Source organism: Triturus cristatus, chromosome 1_2 (assembly GCF_964204655.1).
Source record: "Triturus cristatus chromosome 1_2, aTriCri1.1, whole genome shotgun sequence".
Classification (NCBI taxonomy): Eukaryota; Metazoa; Chordata; class Amphibia; order Caudata; family Salamandridae; genus Triturus; species Triturus cristatus.
In genome coordinates, this window is record NC_140580.1 from 509,988,460 (window position 1) to 510,012,412 (window position 23,953).

Consider the following 23,953-nt stretch of genomic DNA (forward strand, 5'->3'; position numbering starts at 1 on the left):
TTTACAGAAATATTGTCAAATAATGCGAATGTGTTTTCTTTTTACCCAACTCTGCTCATATTTTACCATAAAATTGAAGTTATTTGAATCTTTTTGGGGTTCTTCATTCACTTTTTTCTCCCTCATTCATCGCCTTTCTCTCCATTTTTGCACCACACCCCTAAATTTCTTTTTCTATACCAATCTCTCATTCTCTCCACTGAATCTCACTCTGCTTCATTTTCTCTTTAGTTTCTTCCCACTCTCCTTTCGCTCTGTCCATCAGGTTTCTGAATTTGCTACTCTCTTCTCTCCCTTAATTATTTCTCCCTATTTCATCTCCCCTATGTTTGTCTCTTTGCCCCTCGTCTTTTTTTCTCATTTCCTTTTATCTCTTTCGCCTTTCTTTCTATAGCTATCCCCTGCCTGTAACCTTTTACTCCATGATCGAAAGTAAAAAACTTTTTTTACAGAAATATTGTCGAAGAAGATAGTTCCTTTTATCCATTTGTATTCATATTTTTAAATTTAAAGTTGTTTAAAACTTTTGGCAGTCTGACTGTTTTCCTCTCGTTCCACTGACAGGCATCCACAGTACAGCATTAAAATGAAACTCCCAATCTGAATGGGAGAAGACTGGCAGCAGCTTCCCTCTCCGATCACTGTGCCCTGTTGCATGTGGACAAAAGCCTTCTACCCACACCCAAGATGTGTAATTGTGCTGCTTAACAGAAGCACCTTTTGGCACAGGTGGAAGTGCAACACATGCTGTGCCTGCTTGGTTGCAAATGACAATGTGACTGAATGGGCCTGACTTTGTGGCTTGTTCATACTTTACCCTAGGGCTGCAGCAGCCTTTCGGGTTCTGCACTTGTAGTATTGTGTCATAGAATAGGGTGGAGTAAAGTATCATGGAGTGGCATAGATGGAGCTGCATAGAGTGTCTTAGAGTAGAGTGCTGTAGAGTGGAGTAGCATAGAGTGGAGTAGAGTGTCAGTGAAGCAGAGTTTAATGGAGTATTGTGGAGTGGAGTGGAATGTTGTTGAGTGGAGTGTTGTTGAGTGGAGTAGAGTAAAGTGGAGTAGAATGGTCTAGAGTGAAGTGGCGTAAAATGGTGATGAGTAGATTGGTGTAGAGTGCAGGGGCATAGAGTGCATTGGTTTGAGTAAAGTGGCATAGGGTGCAGTAGCATAGAGTAGACTTGACAGAGTAGACTGCAGTAGTGTAGAGTGCAATGGAGCAGAGTGGAGTACAGTGTAGTGGTGCAGGGTAGAGTGGACCAGTGCAGGGAAGAGTGCAGAGGTGTAGAGTGGCATAGAGTAGAGTGGTGTAGAGTGACGCAGCATTGTTTGCAGTGGCATAGCGTGCAATGGCATAGAGCGCAGCGGCATACAGTAGAACGTTTCAGAGTAGAGTGAAGTGGTGTAGAGGTGAGTGGTTACAGGGTAGAGGGGAGTGGTGCAGGGTAGAGGGGAGTTCAGTGGTGCAAAGTAGATTAGGGAGACAAACAGTGCAGTAGAGTGGTACATAGTAGAGTGCAGTGGAATCGAGTAAAGTGAAGAAGAGTAGAGTGAAGAAGAGTAGAGTGGCTTAGAGTAGAGTCACAGTGTGTTGTAAAGTGCAGTGCTGCAGAGTAGAGTGATGTAGAGAGCAGCAGAGAGGCTTATAGTGGTGCTTAATACAGTGCAGTGACAGAGTAAAGTGGTGCAGAGTAGAGCAGCATAGAGTGGAGTGGCATAGAGTGGAGAGGTGTGGAGTGGCATAGAGCAGAGTGGCACAGAGTACAGTGCTGCAGAGTAGTGTCAGAGTGCAGTGGTGTAGAGTAGAGAGGTGTAGAGTACGGTTGCGTAAAGTACAGAAGCATACAGGGCAGTGGTACAGAATAGATTGGCAAAGATGCAGTGGCCTACAGTGTATTGGTTTTGATCAAAGTGATGTAATGTGCATTGGCGCAGAAAGTGAGTGAAGTGGCATAAAGTGCAGTGGCGTGGAGTGGCATAGAGTGGCGTAGACTGCAGAGGCATAGAGTATATTGTTTCAGAGTAGAGTGCAGTGGCATAGAGTGCAGTGGTATAGATCGCAGGGCATAGAGTTGAACGTTTCAGAGTAGAGTGGTGCAGATAAGACTGGATAAGCGTAGAGTGAAGCGATTTTAGTGGAGTAGAGTTCAGTGGCAGAAAGTGCAGTGCTGCTGAGAATACTGTTGTAGACTGCAATGGTGAATAGTAAAGTGGAATGCAGTGGTGTGGAGTGCATTGACATAGAGTGAGGTGGCGTAGAGTGGCATCAAGTGCAGTGGCGCAGAGCAGAGTGGCTCAGAGTGCAGTGGCGTACAGTACAATGACATAGAGGAGAATAAAGTGGCATAGAGTGCAGTGAGAGTACAATGCCGTAGAGTGCAGTGGTGCAGAGGGCATTGGCATAGAGTATAGTGGCATAGAGTGCAGTGGTGCAGAGTAGATTGGCATAGAGTGCATTGGTTTTGAGGAAAGTGGTGTAGAGTGCACTGGCAAAGAGCGCAGTGGTGTCGAGTATTTGGTGCTAAGTGCAGTGGCACCAAATGCTCTGGTGCAGAGTTGACTATTTCAGATTAGAGTGCAGTGATGCAGTGTAGATTAGAATGGTGTAGAGGAGATTGGTACAGAGTGCACTGGCGTACAGTGGAGTGGTACAGAGTAGAATGCATTGCGACAGACCGCAGTGTTGCAGAGTTTGGTGGCATAGAGTGAAGTGGCACTGAGTGGTGTAGAGTGCAGTGGTGCATTGTAGAGTAGTGTGGGGTAGAGTACATTGGCACAGAGTAGAGTGGAGTAGAACTACGTAGAGTGGAATGGTGCAGAGGAGAGTTCAGTGATGCAGTGTAGAGCGGAGTGGCATAGCGTGGGGTGGTGCACTGTAGAATGCAGTGGAGTGGTGCAGAGAGGGGTGGGGTTGGTTAACTTGGAGTACGCATGGTATGGTAGTCTACTGCTACTACAGACAACACATCTTCAAGTGAAATGACCATTACATTTGCACTCACATACAGTTTTACTGATAAAAGTATACAGCGCACAAATTATAATGTGTGGAAAGTCATCACCCAATGGATTGATTTGATGATCAGCGCAGTTCATTTACAGGCATTTACGTTTTGTTGCGTGCTAGAACATTTATTTTAATTGCACAGCCTTCCTCAATTAGACCGCCAGCAGCTAGCATGATAATCACATATATCTTCTGTCTTTGAAGTCAGAAAAATACAAATAAACACCAAACTCCCTGGAAGACACAGACTGACAGTTGACCTCAGTCTTTGAATGCACAGCAAATGTGAAAAATAGGAACAATATTTCCAGAAAGCGTGTTTGTGGAAGAATACAGTAAACAAGGTTTGGGCAATGGGAGGGACGAACTCGAACTGGACAGCTTAAAGCAAATAAAGCCAGCAAATACAAAGTCAGAAAATGTGATTTACAACACACAAAGCTAGCAGTAAGCAATGCGTGGAATGCATTCCTAGGTCAACTTTCGGAATGTTCCCAGATGTCTTCAGCAAACCAGACAGCGGGTAGGCTGCGACCTAAAAAGGACATCTAGTCCTCTGACATTAGGCATGTTTCCACAATATACATTCTAATTTAACTTTGCATTCCCAATATAAATGGCATTTCAGAATTAAAATTAATGTAACATTCTACTCACAACATACAGCTGTCGCCATATGGAGGCCCACTCTCGCAGAGTTGTAGTGACTTCCTGAATAAGCGGTATCTCGCTCGGTAAAACCGTTTCATGTTGCCTACATATGAAAGAAAACACATGTCAAACTATTCAATGCGTGCTTCACAATGTCAGTGTTCATCCCTGTATGTGGAAGAGATTTTAAACATTTTGGATCATTATGTTTCATTGATTTTATAGACAACATTAAAAAATGCTTTTGATTGGCTACTATAAAGCCACAGAAGAAAGATGGACTGCACATTCAAATGTAGGATGGCTGCAGCTTCTTTAAACCTTGGCGAAATTCAGGTTGGGGAAGACATAGGCAAATATTTACATTTTCAAGTTAAACTCCCATAGGAGTCGGAGTGGGTTAATCTCACACCTTTATCAACAGCTGTTGTGAAATCACTGCCTCTAGTTATGAAAGATCACTCTATATTATTTCACATGGATATATGATTAGTCAGTCACGCCAGGTGTCCTCCAGGAAGTAGAAATTAAAAGTTACGCATCCAGAGTACCCTTGTGTTGGGCAAACTCACAAACAGCCTAAGTCAGTTTGCATTGCTCGGGTCAGGGTGCCCCACTGCTGAGGTACTCCACATTTTACAGAAAATGTTGCCTTTCCCCATTTGGGTTTGTGCTCAACATATACTCAACTGCACTTATAATGATGCATACCCGCGACAGAAATAGTGTAAGCGGTGAATCTACTACAGATCCAAAGATTCTTCCCCTTTGATCGAACACGGGTTGAGTTCCTCCCCAATCTTAAGGCTTACCTCTCTCGAACGTTTATTGACTTGAAAGGTGGCCCTACATAACAGTAGATCCGTGGTAAATGAAAAAAAATCACTATACAATAGGCAGCTAGTCCACGATTGTTAGCGAACGTTACAGAATCATGACTTCATGGAGGAAGAAGCTGAGTTCTGCAAAGTAAGGGCTGGTTCACAAAGTAGGGCTTAGACAAGTAATAAATCAGCTCTCTAGGGGCAATCCTATTTATATAGTAGATGTCTTACTTTTTTAAGATACAGAATGAATTGCAAGACTATCCCATGAAACCTAGAATAGTCATAAATTCTTAGGGTTACATCAGATGGCTAAAATGCCTTATTATGGGTTTACACCAACTTTATAGTCTGGTAGAGTTAATCATGCCATTTATTGCACATATGACATTTAACTTTTACACTGTTTCTTATCTTCCATGAAATGTCGGTGTGTTGCCTTCCCATTCTGCCTCTGGAGAGTAAGACGCTTCCTTTGGGAGGTTACTGCATTTTACAAAATTAACCCCCTCTAACGCTCAATCTGCCACCCCTAGCCGTACATTTCCAATAGTGCAATTTCACTGACCTAGGTGCTTTTTCTTATCACAAAATTCTACATCCACTGGCCCTTTAAATGAGCTGTGTATACAATCCCTGAGGCAAGAAACATCCTTCAGGCGGCTGAAAAAAGGGGCCCATCAGAGTGATGGATGAGTAGCCGTAGGCAATGCCGCTGTACAAAGCAATCTGGAAACGTAAACATCTCCAAGCTTTGAGAAGCTGTGGCACTATGAGGTGTGATGAAGTGATGTCTTTTTCTGCTATCAAACTACAATAAGGTCATCATAGCGAGACATATTTTGAGAGACTTTTGAATGAAGGGTCTCATGTTCAGTAAGGAAACAAGGTGCAGACTGAAGCAAGCGTCCTTCAACGTGAGAGTCTTGAAGAACAGGAAAAAAACAGCGAAAAAAACGCATCTACTTTCAACTGGACGACAATGTTAACAACGAAGACGGACAAAATTCAAAATGAAAAACACGCGGGCAAGTCCCCGTGGGCCATACACTGAATTATTAATTTTGCTTGAAGGCCCCTTATGATTAGTTTCAATCCACAATAGGTTTATACCGGTGATTACTAACAGCCATGCCACTCCTAAAATCGCTCTATTTTTACAAACCCTTAACTGTGTATTGAGTGATGGTCTTTTTAACTTATATCTAAAGGCATGTAAAAGGAATTGACAGAAAGCAATAATAAATAATTTAATTAGGATATGGAATTAACTATCATAGTTTCATATTGCGTGCACTTACGTTTCACTGAGGGGTGGCAAAGGTTTCTGTTTCAGCCCTTTATGCCCCCCTTTCTGAGCTTTTCCATTCTAAGGGTTGACCAATCAGACAGGACATGGACCAGGGCTGGTGTCCGTTTCAGAGCTAACATCTCCTTCTTTCCAGGAGATACCATTTCCTGCTAACGGTGCTCAAATATTCAGTTTCCTCAGAGCTGTCGTTGACAAGTACGACGAACATATCATGGAGACAGATACATAAAAGCAGATTGTACATACATTTTAATTAGTGGATAAACAAGGAATAAAACTAAAACTACATAAATGGGGCTTGGATTTGTTTTAAGGGATGGGAGACAATCACAGATTTCTGTGTGATCCAAGGGAAAAGGACAACGTGCATTATAAACACAAATCGATTATTCAGAAAATGTATCCTTTCACTCCGCAGTGAAAGGTGATTTTCCACACCTGCGGAAGAGTCTGGCATTTGGAAGCTCCAGATGGCAGGAATGTGATAAGTACCAGCACAGCATGACATGCCAGTCAAGCCCTCGCTGTTATTAGCAGGCCCCCTTGAAAGCACATCAGCACAGTGTGATACCTTTGAAGGCCTAGGACACCAGGTGAGGATGCAATGAGGTCTCTGCTGGGTTAGGAGAAATGAGCTGTGATCTTTATCTTCAAGCACTCTTTCCAATTGACACTAGTTGTTCCTCTCTTACTGTGTCTTTCCTCTGATCCTTGCATAGATCTCTTTTGAAGTAACCACATCTCTCTCTCGGTTTACAAATTTCTTTAAACTCTCTGTCTCATACACATCCTCAGGCCCAGTGCGCTACACATGTAAACTCTATATTTAGACAGGGTGCTGCCATAATTTCACTTATTTTGCTTGCTCTTAAATTATCCCTCACTCAGATTAAAAACAACAATGGCGAAACAGCGGTTCTCAAGATACCGAGACATCTTTGTGAAGAGTGAGGGAAATATCTTCAAACCAATGCCAATCCCTCTGTGTACTTAATCTCTTGGCACTAAACGTGCAATCAAGGCCAGATCCCTAGCCAATGAAAAGGAACACCCTTTCCCCAGCTCCTTTGAAAACATGCATTCTGAGGACACTTGCAGCTGGTGAGGAGCCCTTCCAGAACAGCAAGCGGCCTCAGTAGCCAACACATTCTCAAATGTGAATTGGACACAGATCAACAGGAAGATGCAGCTCCTGCCAGCTGCCGTCATTTCAGGGATATTACAATAGAACCACAAACAACAGGAAGAAAATACCATACACGAACTTGATACAAAAATGTGACTGAGTATAATAGATGCAAAAAAAAAAAAAACTATTACAAAAAGTCCCTAAAAATTTCTATTTAAATAGATGAACAAGATATTTAATTGTTCAGAAAGAAAAATCAATCATTAAAATGTCGATTGGTACGGGCTCATCATCTAAAATATATTTCCTAGTGTACAATTCCTTCATATCTGTCATTATATATGTTGAGAATAGATAAATATGTCTGAATCAACTAATGAGAGAATCCAGTCTAATCTTACCCCTTTCCTTCGACTATTGCTTCTTTCAGGTGTACGTAAGATGCAGGAAATATGCCCTAGGGATCATTAAGAAAAGAAACAAGTTAAATCTGATGTACTTTTTTTGCAACCACAACAAGCTTTGAAAAAGTATGTTCCAATGAAATGCATATGCTAACACCTAGCCCACAATAAAAAATGTAACTTCTTTCCACAAGGAGCACATTTTGCGGATACAAACTTAAGTCTACATCAGTCAAGAGTGTAATTTAAAATGCATAGTACAATGAAATATCAGTACTTCGTCTTGCACCAATTAAGACCATGTGTAAGATTATTGCTACGGTACATATTCAGGCTCTTCACCTATGGAGAATGTTAGCAAGTCTATTGAGATGGAGTGCACATTGAGAACTACTATGACTAAATGGTTCAACTTTGTACCTGAAAGTAGTCTGTATGGATGCCCCACTTAATGGAATAACACTAGTTATTCCTCATTTAGAGAAAACCATACTGGGCAAGGACCGAGCTCTGAAAATGTTGAAAGTGTCAATAACGAATGAAGAAAGGCGGCAAAAGAGATCGCTGGCAGTGTATTGTGCACACTAAGAATTTGGATACCTGGTAAGTAGCAGAGGTTTGAACTGCTGGCTTGACTTCTGGAATCTCTGAGACACTACAGTCAGAAGACCAAGTCTCTCATGGGCAATTATGTACCACTATTAGCATATTGCAGGCAGCAAGAACAAGTAAACTTTAAGACCACCAAGTCTAGCCACAAATTCAGAGGGTGTGTCTACAACCAGGTATCTCAGATCATTTATTTAAAGATCATTTATAGGTTTCTTAATTATAACATTGGTTCTGCACTATCTTTTTCAGATGACTAATATGACAGGTGAGAACCATCCAACTGTTACTTAAATGCAAAATTAGATTATTTTGGTGTAACTGCTGAGCAAGGATTTATTTCCTAAATTTGGCAATCATAACAAATGCTCTTAGTTTCCCCTTCCTGCCAATAGGTAGAGCACTATGTTGCTGAACCTATGCTGAGTTTACTCCTTCTAAAGATGTGATGTCACCAATCACTTATGTTTACATGGTACACTTGATCCACATTGAGCTCTAGTGTGGGAGGTCCGATGGTCGCTGATGACACTCACATACATATCAGATTAATAGAAAATCCTGGCAAATTTCAGAACCTCACAGACTGCCTAGCACAAGTCTAAAGCTGGATGCATCAAAGTCTGCTATGCTTTAATGAATCCATACGCTTCACATGATCATGACAATGATGTACAGTGGGACTGCTGACTAACGGGGGCTGTTGATATGAGGACTACGGAGTACTATTAATACTGCATTAACTGCTTGGTGATGTGATGAAAAACCAATAAAAATATTTAAAAAATAAAAAAAAATGCTTTAATGAATCCAAGGTTAATGTTGGTTACTGGGCACCTTTGCCTCTAATACATTTCACGGATCATCCTCTTTTCTGACAAAAAAACGTAGGAGTTATCTTCAACTCCAACCTCTCACTGATCCCACAGGTGAAAAACATCTCTAGGTCTATCTTCAGCCAGATCCGCTGCAGGGTCTGTGGTTTGCCAGGCCCTTTTTGAAACAGGAGTTCTTCTGCTTTTTGGGTCCCTGAAGCAAGTAAACAGGAGGCCGACCACTTGATCCTTGGAGCACAGATCCAGTCCATGGGTGCCAGCAAGAGTCAGGAGACCTTGAGTCACCGAGTCCTTGTGCGAGTCTTCTTCTTCCAACAGGAGCCTTAAGCCTTCTTGCAGCACAAACTTCTTCAGATATATCGTCCAAGAATGTACTGAGGTGGTAGTGACTGAGGTGCCTCCACCTCCATTTGTAGTAATTCCACTTTGCCTTTCTCTAAAATTACCCTAGAGCCCATGCTTCTATTTGACAAACTTATTCCATCACCAAGCAAGCCTTTCTTGAGCTCCTTAGACACTTCCCTAATCTAGCGTGTATTCAGATAGATCTCCCCCCTTCTTACAAGGGCAAAACTGGTTCTCTCTCATACTGTGACTGGAGCTTGGGTGCCTAGAAGGATCTTGGGAATAAACGGGAGAAGCCCTCCTTGGCATCTCCAAGTCAAAAGAGGTTGTACCCAATCTGGCCTTTGTTCTCCTAATATTTCCTGTCCACTCCCATGTGGCAAATCTCTACTAAGTATCAGCAGTTAACATCCATTTGCGCTTCCTGAGATCAGAGACAGGCTTTTATACTCTTAGCCAGAGAACGTTAACTCTCCCAGTCAAGACTGTGTATTCCAACTCTTGAGAAGAGATATGTGGCAGAACTGGTTTAAAGCTAGATCTGGCTCAATCAGTCTAAAGTACATTTTTACAAAGTTACCTTTCCACTCAAGTTATCAAAAGTCAGATTTCACCTTTAAATCAGATTTTTGAAATTATGTAGGAAGTAACATTTTTCTTGCACTGGCACAAGATTTTATTCCATCCCGGCCTGATCAGGGAAAGGTGTAGCTTGCCGTACACAGCTTTTGAGTTTTATTTCACTTTGAAAGCACACTACCCTTATATTTAGAGTCACTTATTTTTGTATACATAGGCAACGTTCCCCATTTAACAAGTGTCTTGTGATTATACAAAAATAGGCTTTTTTCTATATGGTCATGGCAGTTTTACCATGTGTCACTGCAGTGCATTTAACCTGCAACTCAGACACACCATGCTGCTCCTGGCAGACATATATTTTTATCCTAAATGTGGGTGACATAAATACACACTGCAGCCAACACTCATGACATTTAACCTCAGAAGCCAAAGGTGCACAGCAGGCCCTATTTATGATGGACATATAGGGCAGACAAATAGGCCAAACAGGGAATACCAATGTACAGCACATGGGAGCACCACTTCTTTCCTAATTTTTAGAAGTGGTAAACTACACAGAGTACAAATGTTTTTTTTTAAAACAGGCTCCAGAAAAATACAAAAAAGTGGAGGTGGCAGCATTCAAAGGCTGTAGTTATGATTTGGCACCTCAGAAACATCTAAATTACCTCAAAATCATTTTATTTTATGTCATAAAAATGTCCTATGCATACTGAAGACTTGTATAGATTACCAGAAGGAGTGGTATTTCTGAGAAACTTCACTGGTGCGGAACTGTAAATGCTTACTTGATAAACTTAAGGCAAAAAAGAGAAGCCAAATAACTGTTAAAGGCAACTTTCCGTTAAACTCTGCTACCTGGTTTACTCCTTTGATGTAGCCCGATGACCCACTACTCATTTCAGGCAGATACATCTTCTATGAATTCCGCATTTGCTGCAACCAGTACTGGCTCTGAGCAAATAAATTATTGTCTGTAACATTTGCATTATCACATCATTACGTGTAGCGATTATGACTTCTGCCTCAGTACTCAGTGCTGTGAGGTCAAGTGGAATAATTTAAGCAGCATCAGCTTTCAGGACTCAGCAGGAATATTAGCAGAACAATTTGTAGCATTACATTTTACTCCCATGAACAGTACTAGTCTTGCTCCTCTGTAAGCTGCAGCCTCCATTAATGTGACAAAAAGCGCTCCTGCCTGTAACTAACTTTGGTGTAGTTCTGTAGTTATTTATTTCATGCTCTGCACTTTTAATTAATGTGTAGTCATTTATTCTAGCTTCTTGATAAAGGGGCACATGCATCAAGATAAGGAATTGCGATTCCTTAATAGCGGTTTTAAAGGAATCGCTATTTCGGAGTCGCAATTCCTTATGCATGAAGGAATCGCAAATCGCTAATTGCGATTCGCTACCAGGGAATGCATTTCCATTCATTCCTATGGGCCTTGAGGCCCATAGAAGTGAATGGGGGAACATTCACAATTTGTGATTACCAAATAGGTAATTGCAAATTGTGAATGCAATTGCAAGGGTGCTAGGGGGCCTAAGGCCCCCCTGATGCACCCCCAAAAAAGGTAAGTGTACACATGTGGCACACAGACATGCCCTAAGGGCATGTGTATGTGCAACATGGCACTTTGAAAAATTCAATTTTGTGTATTTTTTTAAGGATTTGCAAATTACTATCAACTTGAAGTTGATCGTAATTTGGGAATCCTTAATGCAAAGTCACATTTTTGAGATGCTTCATGCATTGCCTTTAGGGAATCACAAATTGCGATTCCCTAAATGCATTTGCAAAATAGGTAATCTCAAAAATTGCAATTACCTATTTTACGAATGCATTTCTGGTTTGATGCATCGCAAATGGCTTTTTACCGGTCGCAAACGGGCTGATTCTGCAAATTGGACAGTTTGCGACCGGTGAAAAGCTTGATGCATGTGCCCCATAGTGCCTTAAGACCCTGAACGGGGTAACAGAGCTCTACACAGTGGACAGTTTAAATACTGACAAAAAAACGCAAATTAAGGGAGACAGTGACGTTTTTGTAGTCCATGTAGATACAAATTGAGGAATGTGTATTGTTTTGATATGTATTTCAGGCATGTCACATGAGGAATTTGGGGTCGAAAGACTTCCTTTGGCATGAAACAATATCATACAAGCCCACTATAACTTCTCTTTTACACTAATAGTCCTTAATAAAGCACAAATGCCGCTTTAAAACATTAAGAGAATATATCTTTTAACTGTGTCTTAGGACATCTGGCTGTGCTGCTTACACTAATTCTATTACCCACATGTCAACTACATTTTGATGTAGAAAAAAATGTTACATCGAAATATTTGAATGTTTAATCACCGACATCCATTCTCTTTAGAATACTTTTCATAATCTTTTAATGTTCATATTCGTTTCTTCTGCTTTGAACCCGGGTGGCGTCTTTAAAAACCTTATGAGGTGTGCAAAAAAATGGTCATTAAGGAAAAGAAAGGCCTTTGTGCGGTTTAAGTAGGTTCATAAAGTCCAGCATTGTACGACAAGGAAGAGGCAGCGCTGTCCTTGTAAGAAGAGAAAGTGGGCGAGGAGCGTATGCATGCGAAATGATGGACACTCTGTGGGAACAAACGGGATGCTTAAGGTTAGAGTAATAAGCTGCTGTCAGGAAGGATTAGGTTGAGCTATGAGGCAACAATAATGAAAAATAGCAAAGGTAATTTAAAAAGACAAATGAAATTGAGTTAGAAGAAAGAGGGGGATGCATACAGAGTGAGGCAGGAAATGTGCAGCGTGTGTTCTGCTCAAGCATCTTTCTTATCACTGCCTCAGTCAGCTGCTCTGACAGGGTTGATGGTTCTGATAGGCGCCGCTTTTAAGGGCACTTGGCCTGCCAGTGGCCAGGCTATAGGTATGATTAAGAAGATGTATACACCAGCTCTTAAAATGAGGACATTTTATAACTTTATATCCAAGAACGTATTTAGTGCCAAAATATGTGTACAATTATAAAATATATTAAAGACAGCAAACAAAACTAACACATCTTCCATTAAAGGGACACTGCCGACTCTTATATTCAGTGCCGCTGCCTAGCAAAATGGACACGTATGCTCACCAGGAAAACGGATCCACTGGTTGAGGATTAAGACAGCTAAGATTGTGGTGCACTGGGGTTCTGGCAAATGGACCACAGTTCAACTTAAGTTAAATGTCATGGGTGTTGGCTGCAGTGTGTACTTACATCACCCACATAAAATATGTCTGCCAGGAGCAGCATGGCGTGTCTGGATTGCAATTTGAATGCAATACAGTGACACATGGCAAAACTCTCTTGACTATGTAGAAAAAAGCCTATTTTTATGTATTCACACAACACTCAAATGTGCCTTGTAAACCCATAGGGCAGGGTGCTTATGTATAAAAAAAAGGTGACTAAATATAAAGGTAGTGTGCTCTCACAGGGAAATAAAACCCAAAAGCTGTTTCACTGTGTAGGGCATGCTGAACTAATGACAGCTAAGGCCTCTCACTCAGCGTGGTTGTGATGGTCACTTGTTCAGAGGAGCCAAACAGTGCGCCTGGCTGTAGCTGTTCAAGCCAGTGATTTATATTATTAAAATACCGAGGAGACAATTACAGCTGTGCTGATAACTCATAACATAGCAATTTGGAGTACCTGGTACATCATTGCAAGTTATTTCAAATGGAAACATGTATTGCAACATCAGTGTTTTAGATGTCACTACACCTCAAAACACCTATATGAATTAGTAATTAAGTAAATACAAGTGGTAGTAAAACCTTCCAGAGCTGCATGAATAAATGAAAAAAAAAAAACTTACTAGAAATAAATTCACCACATCACCCAAATCTGCTAAACACTTTTTAAGGAACAGGACACTCTCACCTCATTTGAACTGTGATACAATTATTACTACTTCGGCTGAACTACCCGCCACAGGGATTGCTACTGTGCAAGGTTTTTCAAATTGTTGGGATGTCAGGTTTACAATTAAGAGCCTTGGTTTTTTTAAAAGAGTGAAGCAAAAAATGAAGAGCTGCAACATTAAAATGGTGCTGCTTAGTTGCATGAGAACAGAATACTGCTTACTGATGGTCAGAGAGGTTATGTTTGTTTACGTTCCCTCCCATCTGGCGCTTTTCAGTTTTTATATCCAGAAAAAGACAAAACCAAAGCAAGACAAAAATTAAAAGACCACCATCATTTGCATTGCATTTAAAATATGAAATTTAAGTTTGGAGCTTCTAAAGTATTCTTGAATTAGCAGACAACCTGGGTTTAACTTTTAATGCCACCCCGAGTCCATACATCCCCTTTCCCTAGACTGTAAAGCTAAAAAATCCCATTGGCTGTCCAATCTTTTTGCCCAAATATTTAAATGAATTGTGATTCCAATTAACAACTCACATAACTAATGACTTTGTGTTTTGTATTGCAATCGTTATAGCCATGTAAATGTTTGGATTTATAAGAATTTGAAACTTCTACAAAAAGTTTAGAAATGTCAGTTTTCTGTGTTTGGACATAGAAACTCTCTACAAGGTGGCACACTATTCAGTGAGTGTGAGGTCTTCAGCGTGTGCATTGGACAGACGGAGAATCATCAAGAGAGCTGCAAGGAAACTGCACTTTAAGCATTTAGTCTATCTCTAGGTGTGATGGTTAACCATTTGGGGGCCACAGTCTTAATAGTGAGAAGAAGGATCAGTCTGATGTTACAATACAGGGAAAATATGTCAGAAAAAAAGTGATGGCAAATTAATGATCACAGATATGTTCGACAGACTGAAGCTTCGAAAGTGGGAAGGCAGTTACTACAAATGTCAGGAACCAGGTTGGGTAGCGCTTTCCTGACTGCTAGCGGCCACGACTACAACTCCCAGGAGGTCTTGAGCCAGAGAAGTGGCCATTTATACAGTTGACGCAAGTTTGGAGCTTCTAAAGTATTCTTGAATTAGCAGACAACCTGGGTTTAACTTTTAATGCCACCCCGAGTCCATACATCCCCTTTCCCTAGACTGTAAAGCTAAAAAATCCCATTGGCTGTCCAATCTTTTTGCCCAAATATTTAAATGAATTGTGATTCCAATTAACAACTCACATAACTAATGACTTTGTGTTTTGTATTGCAATCGTTATAGCCATGTAAATGTTTGGATTTATAAGAATTTGAAACTTCTACAAAAAGTTTAGAAATGTCAGTTTTCTGTGTTTGGACATAGAAACTCTCTACAAGGTGGCACACTATTCAGTGAGTGTGAGGTCTTCAGCGTGTGCATTGGACAGACGGAGAATCATCAAGAGAGCTGCAAGGAAACTGCACTTTAAGCATTTAGTCTATCTCTAGGTGTGATGGTTAACCATTTGGGGGCCACAGTCTTAATAGTGAGAAGAAGGATCAGTCTGATGTTACAATACAGGGAAAATATGTCAGAAAAAAAGTGATGGCAAATTAATGATCACAGATATGTTCGACAGACTGAAGCTTCGAAAGTGGGAAGGAAGTTACTACAAATGTCAGGAACCAGGTTGGGTAGCGCTTTCCTGACTGCTAGCGGCCACGACTACAACTCCCAGGAGGTCTTGAGCCAGAGAAGTGGCCATTTATACAGTTGACGCAAGTTTGGAGCTTCTAAAGTATTCTTGAATTAGCAGACAACCTGGGTTTAACTTTTAATGCCACCCCGAGTCCATACATCCCCTTTCCCTAGACTGTAAAGCTAAAAAATCCCATTGGCTGTCCAATCTTTTTGCCCAAATATTTAAATGAATTGTGATTCCAATTAACAACTCACATAACTAATGACTTTGTGTTTTGTATTGCAATCGTTATAGCCATGTAAATGTTTGGATTTATAAGAATTTGAAACTTCTACAAAAAGTTTAGAAATGTCAGTTTTCTGTGTTTGGACATAGAAACTCTCTACAAGGTGGCACACTATTCAGTGAGTGTGAGGTCTTCAGCGTGTGCATTGGACAGACGGAGAATCATCAAGAGAGCTGCAAGGAAACTGCACTTTAAGCATTTAGTCTATCTCTAGGTGTGATGGTTAACCATTTGGGGGCCACAGTCTTAATAGTGAGAAGAAGGATCAGTCTGATGTTACAATACAGGGAAAATATGTCAGAAAAAAAGTGATGGCAAATTAATGATCACAGATATGTTCGACAGACTGAAGCTTCGAAAGTGGGAAGGAAGTTACTACAAATGTCAGGAACCAGGTTGGGTAGCGCTTTCCTGACTGCTAGCGGCCACGACTACAACTCCCAGGAGGTCTTGAGCCAGAGAAGTGGCCATTTATACAGTTGACGCAAGCTCACCGGTGTGCGTAATTCTTTTCTCCGGGGTTTCGCTCTCTCGGCTGAGAGAGGCTGATGGCTGCTTGGAGGCAGCCCAGGGTTAGCTTCTATTTGGTTCTGCTTTGCTAAGCACGAGTATCCCCAGCTCATGGGAGAATTCCTGCATCTCATTGGGGATATCGGTGAGAGTGAACCAGTCTTCGGTTCCTTTGATGACATACTTGGTCTGCTTTAACTTTGCTTTGGCAGGCATACTGTGACTAGATTTTTGCTGGGCCTCCGTACTTTCTTGGGCTTGGCTGTAGTCTATGGAAGTGGCAGTGGAGCCGTGGGAGTATTTCGAGTGGAATGCGGTGGTGAATTCCAACCACGCATTGCCATTCAGAGCTGTATGGAGCTGTGCTTTTCTGTATTTCTTTTTTCTTCTTTTGAGGGTTCTGTTGCTCTGTTTGGCTACGCAATTCTGGAAGTGAACTCCATCGCTATGGAGTGAATAGCTAATTCTGCTGGAGTTCATTATGTCCTATTTTGTGTGTGAAACTATGAACAAATCGACTTTACTTGAATCTGCTTGATACAGCATTCTCTTGGAACAGTTTATGGGGACACATGAATTACTCCTTGTTGGATTAAGACTCTGCTCATTGTAGTCTTATTTTATTTTGTTTCCTTTTTGTTTTTGGACATCCTCTCTTTATCTTTTTATGTAGCAAAGAGCTGGTATGTAGGAGTTGTGGAAGATATGGTAAATGTTTTGGTGAGATGTGACCTCAGAGGTGTGAGTTAATCTGTTGCCTTATATCTTATAGAAAAATGGTTATGACGGAAGAAAGACTCTCAGTTGAGTGAAGAGAGAGAGGAATTCTGTTTCATGATCAAGGTAGAACTAATTATTTAGTGAGACCAAATGAGAGTAGTCTTCTTGTATTTATGTATTCATGGTATTAGTCTTGTTTTACATGTTCCCTTTCCCCGCTGTTCCTTACCCCGCTGTTCCTTACCTACCCTTCTCTCACCTGATCGCCCTAAGACTCGTGTTTATATTCAGAGTTGGGGATGTCAGGAGGTGGATCCATTATTGCTTCACCTGGATTCTGCGGAGTTCATATCTCAGAGGAAAAAGATTTGTGACAACAAAGGCTCCTGCAGTGTGTACACACCAATCACGATGTTGCGTTTAATGTACATTGTTAACTAATTTTCCATTCAAACAGACTAAGAATTTGAACATTATGACAGAGGAAACCTTTCTCGATCAGGTAACATCATCCAAATCGTAGTAGACAAAAGTAATGCTATATTGAAAAAAGCCAAGCAAAACTGCATGTAACCATTCTCTGAAGCGAAGAACATTCCTTTTCCTTTCTATAGGAAAATAATCTCAGACTAGGATTCTGTTGATTGCATTTACTATACTAAAACACAGTTTTTCTTGAATCTAAATAATACATACCTTTTTAGATTTCTTTCTTAAGGTGTAGCCTCTGTACCAACCTATCCAAAAAAGCAAATTTATATATCAAAACAAACATCACATATTACATTAAATGAATTATGGTAATGCCTGAGATCATATAATGAAAGTACTGTAACACGTTTTTAGATAATTTCAGTTACTGAAAGGTACAAGCCCATGGGAATTCTTTGAGGGGCAGCAGATGTTTCTGCAAGATACACATCACTGCTAACAATCCTGTACACAACTGCCAGCCTGGTGTCAGATCCCACTACAGCATGCTAACAATGCAGAAGATGCCCTCTTGGCTGCAGATGAAGAGGATTACTGCCTCCTGATAATGCTGGACCTCTCATTTGCCCTCAACACTGTCACCTATCCCATGCTCATACATATCGAGAAGTCTCAAATGGGAATCACTGTCAATGTCCTTCAGTAGTTCTCGTCTCACCTTTCCAACCAACATCAGTTTATTCACATGGGGGCCTCCAGGTATTATAAGATCCCTATCACATGAGGTGTACCCCAGGGTTCCATACGGTCTGCTGTCATCTTCAGCCTCTACATGGTGCCACTTGCTGCTCTACTCTCAGATGACAGCATCAAGATTCACCAACACGCAGATGATAAAAAAAAACTCTACCTTAATGTCTACTCTGCCTCAAACATCCAATGCATCAAACACTGCCTGCACATCATCCAGATATGGAAGCCCTGCGTCTACCTGAAGCGCAGCTCAGCCAAGACAAAATTCCTGTTCTTTGTCAAGAACAAACAACAAGAAACACTACAAACCTGGCTCAATAGTCTGTGCATGTAGGTGTTAATGAATGTCATTGCGATATACAAATAAACAAAATTGATCCACAAAGTTTCATTAAATCTTTAACATCAACTGAAAATAAAGTAAAACATTTCTGCACTGGCCTGAATATTTAACAAATAAAATTGAAAATACGTACATTAGATAGAAGGAAGATTAGATCATTGTTCACCAGTACTTTAAAATTTGAACTTATGTTTGATCTCACTGCATAGTAAAAGTCTATTTTTATATTTCTGCCCCAAAATGTGAAATCTAGAGCAGTGCATTTCACATAGCATGGTTATGGGTGCAATGCTCATAAAAATTAGCAATTTCAGTGATTTTAAGTCTTGCAGACTAAACAATGTCCTTTTCAACTGACTTTTTTAAAGGGTATTTCTATGGTACAACGGAGAAATTTAAAAACAAGTTATTTTCTCTTCTGAACAAGGACCATAACTCCCTTTTACAAACTTTTAGCTGTGATTTTAATTTTTACTTGTTTTAATGCTCTACTTCGGCATCTGGTCAAAGCAGTTAACCGCTGAATATGACCTTTGGAGGCATGAAGCAGAATTTTGGTACAGGACATTTCCTATGACCACTCGTTGCCCTTTCATGCAGAACTCGCTTTGTATTGACTTTGGCAATGGTTGTCAAAGCCAATGAGGCCATAGAGCTCCTGTGCAACCACTCTGGGTGCAAGCACTGGTGGATACACAACAAACAATACAACTAACTACAAAAATACAACAGTTTTACACTAGTCAACAAAAGAGCCTTTTATTTAGGCTATGTATCAAAAAGCTACAAAACAGAGAAATTAATCATGGGCAAATAATGTTTCGAGTTGATAGACATGAACCAATTTGGTAAGAATTGACCCCTGTTATTTAGTGGGCACATCTTATGTCTTACTGGCTAGAGCAAAGTCTGAGAGCTATTCTACAATGTCAAATTAAATGAACGAACAATGGCAGATTCCGAAGGATAGCTGAGGAGTGACAGCCATCTTTCAAAGTTGTGTTATTCCAAGTGCAAGTAACAAATTCAGTTAATAGCAATATAGGAGGGTTCAGGATAATACACTAATTGCACCTATTGATTCCCATGTCAAAGTAGCCAAACACGAAATTTGCAGCATTCTCCTGTACAAGCTGTGACAGGTTCACACATACTCCTGGTTTGTATGCAGGGCCGGTCTGGGATCGCTAACCAACCCTGGCAATTATGTCCGTCCGGCCCGCTTGGGTGGCACGGGACCACTGCTGCTGTGCTTTTGTTCCAAGGGGCCGACTTTGCATCACTGCTGCAAAAACGCCCCTCATTAAAAAGAAAAAACGCCCCCGACGGGTTCAAAACTGGCCCCCATCCTTCCGGCCCACCGGGGAAACGCTGCTACGGCCAGTCTGGCCCTGTTTGTATGTAAAGTCCTGTTACAGGATTTTGCGTGGTGACCATAGATTTTTAAATGCATTTCATGGTCAACAATGTAGCAGACAAATGAACTCAGATTAAATACTTACGTCAAAATTGCGAAGTGTTAAACAAGGCAAGTGGAAAATAAATAAATACAAAACAGCACAAGAATACAAACAGTACGTAAGAGATCAACTGCATGTTTGCAGTCAATGCAAGATGCGTGGAATACTTATGCAGAGATATGAGAACATTGAAATATCTAACGAAATGCAGCTAATAGTTCCTGGAAAAACAGCCTGCACTAGATCTCAAAGGATGTCCTCGAGTAATGAACATCAACAAACCGCCTTCCCAACCAACAGATGTTGTCTCATCAACATACAACCCAGGCTGGAAGCACATGCATCTTTCATTAAAAAGAAAGCTGCTCTTCTTAAAAGGTTTTTGCCTGACACCAAGCTGCCTGCTCAAATCTCTTCAGTTTCTGCACTGGAAAATTTTCAATATTTCAAACAAAACGTGCTGTAAGAACTGGTATGATATATTAAAAATGACCTACCTTCGTGCATTTCTAGTATGTGCACCGTGTCACCTATCTGTAAAGAAAGTTCGTCTCCACTTCTGGCATCATAATTGTAAAGTGCTGAAAAAGAAGCAAAGAAATATCAGCAGACATTCCTAAGTGGCGCATAATATTTTTAAAGTAGATTTGTAGCTTCTATTATTCACTGCAATCTACTACTTTAACCAGTGATTTATTACTTGCTCTCCTTAACTTTAGCATATTTGGTCGGATTTATATGGTTATCAATGCTAAATAAAAATCAATTAACGGTACTGTGCAAATGTGGATGTTTTTTTACAGTCGGTTACAAGGTGATTTGAACCTAAAATATTTATGCCAAATTTGAAATCATGACCTTATTACAATTTTTACCAAGAGTCATTTCTTCTTAATCGATTTTTTCCTCTTTGAATTGGAGAAATGTCGACTGCACCAGCCTTGAAAATACAAGTGTCTTAAGTCAGAGTGCAGCCAGAGGCAAAGCAGATAGGCCTCACCTCCACCCTCAACACATCCAACACAACAGCCACCTTACCCGAAGAATAAAGCACGCAGAGGTTAAACCCCTTCTCAAGAAACCGTCTACCGACCCGAAAGAACTCAAGAACTACCGCCTCATCTCTCTGCTCCCTTTTCCCACCAAAATCCTCGAAAAGATCAGCAACCAACAACTCACCAAACACCTGGAGAACAACAACCTGCTTGATATCTCCCAATCTGGATAGTGCACCAACCACAGCACCGAAACGTCCCCAATTGCTGCCACAGACGACATCAGAACCCTCCTCGACCAGGGAGAAGCAGCAGCCCTGATCCTCCTCGACCACTGAGTAATGTTCAACATGTATACCACCACCCCCTTATCAAGAGGCTTCTTCGCATCGGCATCCAAGGTGATGCAATCAAATAGATCTCTTCCTTCCTCACTGGAAGAACCCAGAGGGTCCTCCTACCTCCTTTCACCTCAGACCCTAAGATAATCATATGCAGCTTCCCTCAACGCTGGTCTCTCAGCCCCACATTCATCAACACCTACATGACTCTCTGGCCAACATGCTCAGATACCACAAACTGAACATCATATACTGCATAGACGACATCAAGCTCACCTTCTCGTTATCATTACCACAAGAGTCAACTTCCACAGACGCATGATGAGCTTCGCTGACTGGATGAGAAACAACTGCCTGAAACTCAACACAGACAAGACAGAGGTGCTGATCTTCGGGAACACCACCTCCCCATGGAACGACTCCTGGTAGCCCTCTGATCTAGGATTCTCACCCACACCGACAGACTTTTCCCCAACCCTGGCATCAACCTTGACAGCAAACTTACCATGAAAGGCCAGATTAATGCAGTCTCATCTGCCTGCATCCTTACTCTTCACATGCTACAGAAAATCTTTAAATGGCTTTAAATGGCTTCCCGTCAACACAAGACGAACTGTCACCCAAGTCCTAGTCACCAGCCGGCTGGACTACGGCAACACACTACTTCGGAATCACCAATCACCTCCTGAAGGGTAGACTACAGACCATTCAGAGAGCAGCAGCAAGACTCATTCCCGACCGTCCAAATGGACCAACATCACCCCCGCCTCAAAAAGCTCAGCTGGCTCGCCATTCAAAAGAGATGCAAATCCAAGATGTTGATCCATGCCTACAAAGCCCTCCACAATCAAGGACCAGCTTACATCAACCGACAAAAGAACTTACACCTACCCTCCAGACGCCTGCACTCGGCCTCCCTCTCGCTTGCTCACACCCCTACATCCACTGAAGGAACAGTGGAGGAGGCTCCTTCTCCTACCTCACTGCCAAGTCCTGTAATGGCCTCCCCCTACACCTCCAAACTCACCCTCTCTCTCAAAGTTCCGAAAGGGACTCAAGACCTGGCTATTCAACTGTTCCTCATAGCAGCAGCCCTCACGGGTGATAAGCCATGCTTTACAAATCCTATTCGATTGATTGATTGATTGAAAATAAATGAATTGACCAGAAAGAAAACGTACAACTAGTTATATGTTACGTACAAAAAGCCAGTCTCGCATCTGATATGCTTCCTGCATGTTTCTATGGCCCTGCATCTGTGCTACTTGACTTTCCAGGGTTTAAGTATGATATTACGATAAATATGACATGTCTGTTCTTGTGCGAGTTTCTTTTTTTTCTGGTTAAGTGTCAAAGAGATCATAGTGCACAAGCTGCCACAACATTTCGTCTATGTGAATAATCGTGCTATCATCTTTAACATCAGCTGTTACCTGCAACCATGCCAATCCTATTGGGATCCATTTTCTCTTTTCATATACATCTCATTAAAGTTTGAAATCCTAGTGCTGGCCAATGGTACTAAATGATATTTTAGGCTTTCTGTTCACCCCTAGTAAGGCATATTTGCAAACTGCACAGCGATGCCCACACTTATATATTCTGCCTGTTATGGGTACATCAAGTGTTTGCCATCTTCACGATCTTTAGCCAAGGAAAATTGTAGTGTATATTTTACAACGGGTCTATTATATAGCTGCTAGAGGAATTTACGTACATGGATATTATGTTTCTTAGGATTGCAAAGAACAACACAAGCAAAGTTTGAACCATGTCTAAAACAGATGAATGTGATATGGAGGGATGGAAAACTCTGAACCGGTCTGCCCGGGGAAAAATAAACTCCGGGAAAATAGGTTTTATACCATGTATAATGTATCACCCCAGAGCATCAGCAGTAAGAATTCTGGACACAAACTAGAGTATAGTAAAACCTTTCATGCTTTTCTATAGAGTAATAGTAAGTAACACGTCTTTCTATTAACTCTGGAGGACTAAATCAGCTAAATGTGCAGTTGTATCATAAAATAAACTCGATTTGTATGACTTCCAAGTGAAACCACAAGTCAGTTGCTCAATCACGGTTATGGGTTAAAGGCGATGTAAATCACACTGATGTTGTATTCCAAAGTCAAAACAAGAAATTGTAACATTCTTCCATTTCAAGAGATGTATGTGCTTATCACAAATTATATAATTATATAAATCTCTGGATTGCGCCCTCAATTGCACAAAGATTTGCCAACCTTGAGTAATATGGAGCAAAGATCGCTCCATAGTAACTTTTTTTGCAAGCTTAAGAAATGGTTTTAGATCAAGATAGTGAATGTTGATTTTCTCAGGGAATTACAAACAAAATAAAAGCCAACACCAAAATGGGCTTTATCCAACACTAATAAAAAGGAAAGATAGCTGGATGAACACTCAAGTAATGGCGCAGCAGTGCTGCTCACGGCTAGATTGCTGGGAAGAGGTGTGGCGCCGCGGCCAGGGCGACTGACTCCGGAATCTAGGGATCACGGTCAGTGGTGGCTGGTGACATTTGAAAGTGGTGGGCGTAAAAAAAGGGTCTAAATGTGTTTTGTGTCATAGCGAGCCTGATTGACTAAAGGGGAACTGCAGGACCCTCACGCCAAGGAAATTTTGAAGAACAAAAAAAAAAGGCCCAAAGGATGCAGGTTAAACCACATTTCAGAAAGCAAGAATATTTATAAAAGTAGGTAGGATATGTAGACTTGAAATAATTAAACACATTTAAAACTGTCCCATATCGTGCTTCATTCCTGCTTGCACCCGTGCCATCCATTTAGCCTGACTGCATTATTTTAAAAGAAAAGGGAACATT

General features: G+C 41.1%; 1 protein-coding gene across 2 annotated transcripts in view; it reads right to left on the reverse strand.

The window, feature by feature from the left end:
* DOCK1 (dedicator of cytokinesis 1) overlaps window positions 1–23,953 on the reverse strand; it is a 1,163,810-nt gene that overhangs the window by 1,053,376 nt on the left and 86,481 nt on the right. For both annotated transcript variants that reach the window (XM_085606236.1, XM_085606235.1), the window contains exons 2-5: window positions 20,270–20,353; window positions 17,481–17,521; window positions 7,324–7,379; window positions 3,664–3,760 (exon numbers count right to left, since the gene is read on the reverse strand). In XM_085606236.1, coding sequence (XP_085462362.1) covers window positions 3,664–3,760; window positions 7,324–7,379; window positions 17,481–17,521; window positions 20,270–20,353 — 278 coding nt within the window. The remainder of the gene's footprint in view (window positions 1–3,663; window positions 3,761–7,323; window positions 7,380–17,480; window positions 17,522–20,269; window positions 20,354–23,953) is intronic.